The sequence below is a fragment of the Oncorhynchus gorbuscha genome, linkage group LG10 (genome assembly GCF_021184085.1).
Source record: "Oncorhynchus gorbuscha isolate QuinsamMale2020 ecotype Even-year linkage group LG10, OgorEven_v1.0, whole genome shotgun sequence".
NCBI classification, from domain to species: Eukaryota; Metazoa; Chordata; class Actinopteri; order Salmoniformes; family Salmonidae; genus Oncorhynchus; species Oncorhynchus gorbuscha.
Window position 1 is genome coordinate 96533504 of NC_060182.1, and position 9323 is coordinate 96542826.

General features: G+C 44.1%; 1 protein-coding gene across 1 annotated transcript; it reads left to right on the top strand.

Annotated features, from left to right (window-relative positions):
• Positions 1–4476: 4476 nt before the first annotated feature.
• LOC124046994 (phosphofurin acidic cluster sorting protein 2-like) lies at positions 4477–7339 on the top strand. Its single transcript, XM_046367742.1, has 6 exons — positions 4477–4566; positions 4660–4702; positions 5024–5159; positions 6172–6392; positions 6751–6864; positions 7112–7339. The coding sequence occupies exons 1-6, from the start codon at positions 4477–4479 to the stop codon at positions 7228–7230; spliced, it is 723 nt and encodes a 240-aa protein (XP_046223698.1). The 3' UTR covers positions 7231–7339.
• Positions 7340–9323: the final 1984 nt, after the last annotated feature.

Here is a 9323-nt window from a genome sequence, read left to right on the forward strand (position 1 = left end):
CACACTTTTACTCTCACACACTCACTCTCACTCTCACACACACACACTCACACACACTCACTTACTCTCACACACACACTCTCACTTACTCTCTCACACACACACACTCACACACACTCACTTTTACTCTCACACACACACACACACACACACACACACACACACACACACACACACACACACACACACACACACACACACACACACACACACACACACACACACACACACACACACACACACACACACACACACACACACACACACACACACACACACACACACACCATGGTGCCATTTAGCTAACTCACAACTTTATAGACAACATTTATATAGTACAAAAGCAGTTATAATCTGGCAGCGGGATTTCATTTGAAACATTTCTTCAACCATGTGGATTATGAAAGATGCGGTTATTTATGTGTTGCTCAGTTTACTAAAAACCGTAGTTAAATATCTGCCTCCTTTTAACATTGGTGAAGAAAAGCTGCAGGTTAAAATCACGCTGCCAGATTATCATGAGGGTTTAAGGTATTTTTTCAGCACAAATTTTTGCAGTATGAAAATGCATCCCTTTTTGTTTAACTTCTTAATTAACAGCTAATAGCATTCCTGATAAGTGCTTTAATAATTAATAGCATTCCTGATAAGTGTTATGATAATTAATAGCATTCATGTTAAGTGTTATAATAATATCATTCCTGATAAGTGTTATAATAATTAGTAGCATTCCTGATAAGTGTTATGATAATTAATAGCATTCCTGATAAGTGTTATGATAATTAATAGCATTCCTGATACGTGTTATGATAATTAATAGCATTCCTGATAAGTGTTATGATAATTAGTAGCATTCCTGATAAGTGTTATGATAATTAATATCATTCCTGATAAGTGTTATGATAATTAATAGCATTCATGTTAAGTGTTATTGTAAGGGTTTTCTTCTGGTGAAAGAGAGGCGGACCAAAACGCAGCGTGGTGGTTATTCATGTTTTTAATAAAGACGACTATACATGAACAGACTAAACAAAACAAGAAAAGTGAAAACCTAAACAGTCCTATCTGGTGCAAACACAGAGACAGGAACAATCACCCACAAAACCCAACACAAAACAGGCTACCTAAATATGGTTCCCAATCAGAGACAATGACTAACACCTGCCTCTGATTGAGAACCATATCAGGCCAAACATAGAAATAGACAAACCAGACACACAACATAGAATGCCCACCCAGCTCACGTCCTGACCAACACTAAAACAAGGAAAACACATACGAATGATGGACAGAACGTGACACTTATGATAATTAATATCATTCCTGATAAGTGTTATGATAATTAATAGCATTCCTGATAAGTGTTATGATAATTAATAGCATTCCTGATAAGTGTTATGATAATTAATAGCATTCCTGATAAGTGTTATGATAATTAATATCATTCCTGATAAGTGTTATGATAATTAATAGCATTCCTGATAAGTGTTATGATAATTAATAGCATTCCTGATAAGTGTTATGATAATTAATAGCATTCACATTCAGCATTCATATATTGTTTACCTCAATTCCCCTTTTAACCTGTGGTGTTTCTGTCAGGTCATTATAGATTCACCTCTTCTACAGACCTACTGTCCACTCTACCACCCATCTGTCCACTCTAGAAGTTCCTCCCCTTCTTTCAAACGGTCGTGTTTCTGTTGCAAAATTCCGGGAAACTTTCCCAAGATGTGTACATTTTCCAGAAATCCTGCTCGGAGCATTCCTGGATTTCCTGCTTATTCCATTCTGAATCTGAATCCAGGAATCTTATTACCGGGATTTTTGTTAAAACCTAGGACTTTTGGGAAACTTCGAAATGTACAGAATGGTTGCCCGAAGGTCATCCTTTTTCAATTTCAGTCAAGGGGAGGAATGTTTTACTTGTCAAATGCGTCTTCTGAAATTATTTGGGGATTAGACAGAGTCCCAAGAATACCCTCTTACATGTCTTTAGCCTATGTTCAGTTTGAGAAGGAGAGGGTTGAGGAGGACGGAGGTGATTGAGAAGGAGAGCGTTGAGGAGGACGGAGGAGTTTGAGAAGGAGAGCGTTGAGGAGGACGGAGGTGTTTGAGAAGGAGTGCGTTGAGAAGGAGAGCGTTGAGGAGGATGGAGGTGTTTGAGAAGAAAAGGGTTGAGGAGGACGGAGGTGTTTGAGAAGGAGAGCGTTGAGGAGGATGGAGGTGTTTGAGAAGGAGAGCGTTGAGGAGGATGGAGGTGTTTGAGAAGGAGAGCGTTGAGGAGGATGGAGGTGTTTGAGAAGAAAAGGGTTGAGGAGGACGGAGGTGTTTGAGAAGGAGAGCGTTGAGGAGGATGGAGGTGTTTGAGAAGGAGAGGGTTAAGATGAGGAGGACGGTGGTGATTGAGAAGGAGAGGGTTGAGGAGGACGGAGGTGTTTGAGAAGGAGAGCGTTGAGGATGTGTCAGGATTTGGCCAGGGTTGTTCCGGTTTTTGGTCACTAGATGCCCCCATTGTGCCTTTTGACCTTTTGTTTTCCCTTGATCCCCATTATTATTTGCACCTGTGCCTCGTTTCCCCTGATTGTATTTAAACCCTTTGTTTTCCTCAGTTCTGTGCTCTGTGTTTGTATGTTAGCACTCAGTCCTAGTACTCTGAGAACTCTTGTTGATCCCGGTGGACTCTCTTGTGGAATTCTGTTTTTTGTTCTTGTTTGTTTGTTTTTGAGTATCTTTTGAGGCTTTTTGTGCTTTACCTTCCACCTTGTGGATTTACCTTTTTTGTCTTGGAGGATTACCTTTGTTCTTGTAGGATTCCTTTTGAGGTTGTGGAGTTACATGTTTTCCTGAAGAACTTCATTTTTTACTTCATTAAATACACCGTCTCAAGTATTGCTGTGTCTGCCTCATCTTCTGGGTTCTGCCGACTATTCGTGGCTCAGTTGGTTAAGTGCCTGTTTCTCACTCCGGAGACCCGGGTTCGTAACCGGTTCCTGACAGGATGGAGGTGTTTGAGAAGGAGAGCGTTGAGGAGGATGGAGGTGTTTGAGAAGGAGAGGGTTGAGGAGGACAGAGGTGTTTGAGCTGTTGGCATTGATTCCGGTCTGGCCACAACATCGAAAAACATGTGTAACTGAAATATTGGGGCGGCAGGTATCGTAGTGGTTAGATCGTTGGGCCAGTAACCGAAAGGTCGCTAGATCGAATCCCAGAGCTGACAAGGTAAAAAGATCTGTCGTTCTGCCCCTGAACAAGGCAGTTTACCCCACCAATCCCGTTATTGTAAATAATCATTTGTTCTTAACTGACTTGCCTAGTTAAAAGTTTAAATAAAGATTAAAAATAAAATGTATTTAGGTGCCTCCCCCCTCCTCCTCCAGGCATTATTATATACAGTTTGAGTTTAGGGGGTGCCCCTCCCCCTCCAGGCATTATTATATACAGTTTGAGTTTAGGTGGTGCCCCCCCCTCCCCTCCAGTCATTATTATATACAGTTTGAGTTTAGGGGTGCCCCTCCCCCTCCAGGCATTATTATATACAGTTTGAGTTTAGGTGGTGCCCCCCTCCCCTCCAGTCATTATTATATACAGTTTGAGTTTAGGTGGTGCCCCCCTCCCCTCCAGTCATTATTATATACAGTTTGAGTTTAGGTGGTGCCCCCCTCCAGGCATTATTATATACAGTTTGAGTTTAGGGGTGCCCCCCTCCAGGCATTATTATATACAGTTTGAGTTTAGGGGTGCCCCCCTCCAGGCATTATTATATACAGTTTGAGTTTAGGTGGTGCCCCCCCTCCCCTCCAGTCATTATTATATACAGTTTGAGTTTAGGTGGTGCCCCCCTCCAGGCATTATTATATACAGTTTGAGTTTAGGGGTGCCCCCCTCCAGGCATTATTATATACAGTTTGAGTTTAGGTGGTGCCCCCCTCCCCCTCCAGTCATTATTATATACAGTTTGAGTTTAGCGGGTGCCCCCCTCCAGGCATTATTATATACAGTTTGAGTTTAGGGGTGCCCCCCACCCCCCTCCAGGCATTATTATATACAGTTTGAGTTTAGGGGTGCCCCCTCCCCTCCAGGCATTATTATATACAGTTTGAGTTTAGGTGGTGCCCCCCCCCCCCCCCTCCCCTCCAGTCATTATTATATACAGTTTGAGTTTAGCGGGTGCCCCCCCCCCCTCCAGGCATTATTATATACAGTTTGAGTTTAGGGGGTGCCCCCTCCCTCCCCCTCCAGGCATTATTATATACAGTTTGAGTTTAGGGGGTGTGTCACAATAGCGATCAGTTTTGCAGTAAACAAACATCCATTTCATCAAATGGGAGACATAAGAGATGTGGAAAATAACAAGGTGTCTCAACAACTGAAGCCTTTTCTTGAGGATTGGCCACTAGCCTACTACCCATCAACCTCTGGTCTCAGTAGATAAGACACGAGACAATCCCCTCTTCCATCCTGGAACTTCTGCACATGCTCACTCTGTGCCTGTCCCCCCTGTCTGTCCCCTGGTACTACAGCCCAGACGAGGACTCTTGTCAGAAGTTCATCCCCTTTATCGGGGTAAGTGGCTTTTCCCTAAAGGATACGTCCTTATCCTTGAACCTGATCGTTGTGTCCATACTTTTCACCCTGACCTCTGACCTCCCTCCCCAGATGGTGAAAGTTGGACTGGTGGAACAGTCATCGGCAACATCAGGTTAGTCGTGAGGTGTGGGGGGTTTTTCACGCTAATATACAATAAAGTAACCAATGCACAGTGTACCAACAACATGCTGTTGTTCGCACTGCTTTAATGTCAACAATGACAACTTTTTGGATGTGATACTGTAGTTACACAGTACTTATAGGGCTGATTTCCCCAGCACCAATTAAACCTAATCCTTGAATATTTAATCTAGGTGTAGGTTTACTCTGTGTCCAGGCATCTAATCCTAATCTGTCAGTCTATCACTTGTTGTAATTGTACCCTCTGTCTATTGTGTAGCCCGTTGATGATAATCCCTGTGTATTTTGTCAGGTGACTCGGACGATGCAGCTCCCATGGCGACAGCCCTCCTCTCCTTCACCCCTCCTCAGGTGTCCCCCGCCCTGAAGGAAGCCACGCCCACCCCTCCCTCCTCCCCCTCTGTCAACACAAGCTTCAGCTCATACAGGTACAGCTAACACACGGACACAACACCTGGTTCAGCTCATACAGGTACAGCTAACACACGGACACAACACCTGGTTCAGCTCATACAGGTACAGCTAACACACAGACACAACACCTGGTTCAGCTCATACAGGTACAGCTAACACACAGACACAACACCTGGTTCAGGTGTACAGGTACAGCTAACACACAGACACAACACCTGGTTCAGCTCATACAGGTACAGCTAACACACATACACAACACCTGGTTCAGGTGTACAGGTACAGCTAACACACAGACACAACACCTGGTTCAGGTGTACAGGTACAGGTATAACACACAGACACAACACCTGGTTCAGGTGTACAGGTACAGCTAACACACAGACACAACGACTGATTCAGGTGTACAGGTACAGCTAACACACAGACACAACACCTGGTTCAGGTGTACAGGTACAGCTAACACACAGACACAACACCTGGTTCAGGTGTACAGGTACAGCTAACACACAGACACAACACCTGGATCAGGTGTACAGGTACAGCTAACACACAGACACAACACCTGGTTCAGGTGTACAGGTACAGCTAACACACAGACACAACACCTGGTTCAGGTGTACAGGTACAGCTAACACACAGACACAACACCTGGTTCAGGTGTACAGGTACAGCTAACACACAGACACAACACCTGGTTCAGGTGTACAGGTACAGCTAACACACAGACACAACACCTGGTTCAGGTGTACAGGTACAGCTAACACACAGACACAACACCTGGTTCAGGTGTACAGGTACAGCTAACACACAGACACAACACCTGGTTCAGGTGTACAGGTACAGCTAACACACAGACACAGGTACACCATCACGACTCCTTCTTGAGGAGTAGAGAAGATAACTGTCTGGGGGTTTAATAGACTGATTATGGCTTCCATATTGTTCATTTAGCTAACATTTGATTTTCTAAAGTTTTCATCTCGTACTATTCTCTTCATGTCTCTCTTCCTCTGCTGGGTATTGTAGTTCTCCCCAGGGGGAGCTGATGGGACTACAGGTGGACTACTGGGTGGCTCCCTCCCCGGCTGACAGGAAGAGAGACGTGGAGAAAAGGGACTCGTCCTCCTCTAAGAACACTCTGAAGTGTACGTTCCGCTCGCTGCAGGTCAGCAGGCTCCCCCAGGCCGGGGCCCAGCCACAGCCCGCCATGTCCATGACCGTGGTCATGAAGGAGAAGAACAAGAAGGGTGAGGGCACATTTTAAAATGGTTATATTGTATCTTTATGAATGAGTCCTGGGGTTGACTCGTAAGCACTCTTTTTGAAGTTCCGCTGCACTCACAGACGTTACTAGTGTCGGGTCTCTCTGTCACACTCCCTTTCATGAATGGACTCACTCCTGTATATATTATTATCCTGATAGTGAAGCTATTGGAAAGACCGAAATGCAAAGCCTAAATCCTAAAACTTGAGTTTATTCATGCATTCCTAACTTTGCTAAAAAAAATTGTCTGTCGTCATCGTTGATTGTGATGATTGGCGTTTTCCTTTATGACATCATAAAATTAGGAATCCTGACTCTTCAGTTCTCTCTCTCCTTCTCAGTAATATTCCTGCCAAAGAAGACTAAAGACAAGGATGTGGAGTCTAAGAGCCAGGTGATCGATGGCATCAGTCGACTGATCTGCACGGCCAAGCACCAGCAGACCATGCTGAGGGGTAAGACTCCTCATCTCTGGACACCAAGACAACCAACTCTCTTGTTACATTAGTGTGGGTTTACATCTGTCTTGCTGTAGACCATCTTGTCTTTTAACAGATGCTTATCTGATCCAGGTATTACATCGATAATCATGAACTAGGTTTAGTATAACAATTTATAAATTGTTAGGTATTTCATTGTGTGATTCGGGATTATTTCTAGATTAAATTTTTTTTGTTTGTTTAATCTATTATTTTCTTCCAGTGCTGATTGACGGCGTGGCGTGGAACGACGTTAAGTTTTTCCAGTTGGCGGCACAATGGTCGTCACACGTCAAACATTTCCCCATCGGGACCTTTGGACACAGTAAAGGGCCTTACTGACAAGCGGCGCGTTGCCATAGTAGCGGGCCCCGTTACCATAGAGACTCATCTGGAACGGAGGACAGCGTCCCCTCCCTCATGTGCCAATAGCTTTTATAATAGCCAAACACCCCCCGCACATCTTAGACTGGTCCCAGATCTGTCTGTGCTCTTTCCAACTCCTATGGTCAATAGCCAATCCTGTGCTCTTTCCAACTCCTATGGTCCCCCCGCACATCTTAGTCTGGTCCCAGATCTGTCTGTGCTCTTTCCAACTCCTATGGTCAATTGTCAAACCCAACGTTTGCACGGCAGCACAAACAGATCTGGGACCAGGCAACACACATCTGCCCACCCCACCGTCTTAATTTAAGCCCCAGATGTACCTATTGTTTATACTTCTATGTTTGTTGTTGTGTTAATTCTAAAAGTTACCAAGGCGTCGGCTGTCATAAGGAGATTTGTTTCTCACCAGGTTTTTTTTTTTTTAAATCTGATTTTCTATACACAAAGCCGAGCGGAAACCTACTTAAATAAATATTTTGGAAAAACTCCTCTATAACTAGCGATGCGTAACATTTCGCCCTCCCTCCCGCTCTTTGCTTTTTTTCTAATGTGGCAAAGATAGATTGTTTCAAACACCTTTGCCAGGCACAATTTAACAAGATAACTTTGTGACCAAAAGGCCCTGAAACAATGGAAGATGGACAACACATAAAAGAGGAAGTGGTCTGGATCCTGGACTGAAACCATTCTAGAACACCCCGAGTCCTGGGGTGTATTCATTAGGAACCAAACAGAAGCAAACATAATGGGAAACAGGAAAGGAACCGACCTGAATTTGTCCAAAATAAAACTATTTCGTTGCTAAACGTTTTCCCGTTGCACTGCGGGTTTGCTACACTGTGCACTAATGAATACTCCCCTAAGGACAGTGACTCCTGTTGTTGTAGCGGGTCACTGAGACCCTTCTGCACTCATCGGAAGAAGACTGACATGTACAATAGACTTACTGTAGCCTGAAATACAGACCTGTTCTGTGCTATTATTCCACTCTTTTTTCCCTTCTTTTTAAAACTCTGTGTCAGGGGCGGCAGGGTAGCCTAGTGGTTAGAGTGTAGAGGCGGCAGGGTAGCCTAGTGGTTAGAGCATTGGACTAGTAACCGAAAGGTTGCAAGTTCAAATCACCGAGCTGACAAGGTACAAATCTGTCGTTCTGCCCCTGAACAGGCAGTTAACCCACTGTTCCTAGGCCGTTATTGAAAATAAGAATTTGTTCTTAACTGACTTGCCTAGTAAAATAAAGGTAAAATAAATAAAAAATATATATGTTTGGCAATGACAAGGAGTGGAATGATGGCACAAACAGACTGGTAACCAGGCTACAATGTGCTGTATATGTCCCTGTACATCCAATCAAATATATGTAAACACAAATCATAATTGAGATGGAACTGACCCTGCACTAACTAATGGTTGGTGCATCTCTCTCTCTCACTTTCTTTTTCCACCTTCCCTTCTTTTGAAAGGCAGCCATGGGTGTGCCACCAGCAGAGATAACATATCACCGGTCCCCTAAATCTCTTTATCTCACAGCAACCACACATCTTCTAGGCTGAATACCAGACAGACTGCAGCTCACTCATTACCTGCTACCAGAGGCCACGTGTGTCGCTAGAGAGTTTGGGAACGTTGACGTTTCTGCCGTTGGTGCGTTTTTCATGACACGTCAACGGTCTATAGCGGCCATGTTAGCTCCTCCGTTTAACGTTACACATATAGCAGCCATGTTAGCTCCTCCGTTAAACATTACACATATAGCAGCCATGTTAGCTCCTCCGTTAAACATTACACATATAGCGGCCATGTTAGCTCCTCCGTTAAACATTACACATATAGCAGCCATGTTAGCTCCTCCGTTAAACATAACACATATAGCGGCTATGTTAGCTCCCCCGTTTAACGGCCATGTTAGCTCCCCCGTTTAACATTACACATACAGCAGCCATGTTAGCTCCTCCGTTTAGCGGCCATGTTAGCTCCTCCGTTTAACGTTACACATATAGCAGCCATGTTAGTTCCTCCGTTTAGCGGCCATGTTAGCTCCTCCATTT

Bases quoted from the DNA above. Each gene is read 5' to 3' on its own strand.
- LOC124046994 (XM_046367742.1), top strand. From the start codon at position 4,477: ATGCTCACTCTGTGCCTGTCCCCCCTGTCTGTCCCCTGGTACTACAGC. The intron at 6,393-6,750 runs GTGAGGGCACAT...TCTCCTTCTCAG, and splicing joins GAAGGAGAAGAACAAGAAGG to TAATATTCCTGCCAAAGAAG. The intron at 6,865-7,111 runs GTAAGACTCCTC...ATTTTCTTCCAG, and splicing joins CCAGCAGACCATGCTGAGGG to TGCTGATTGACGGCGTGGCG.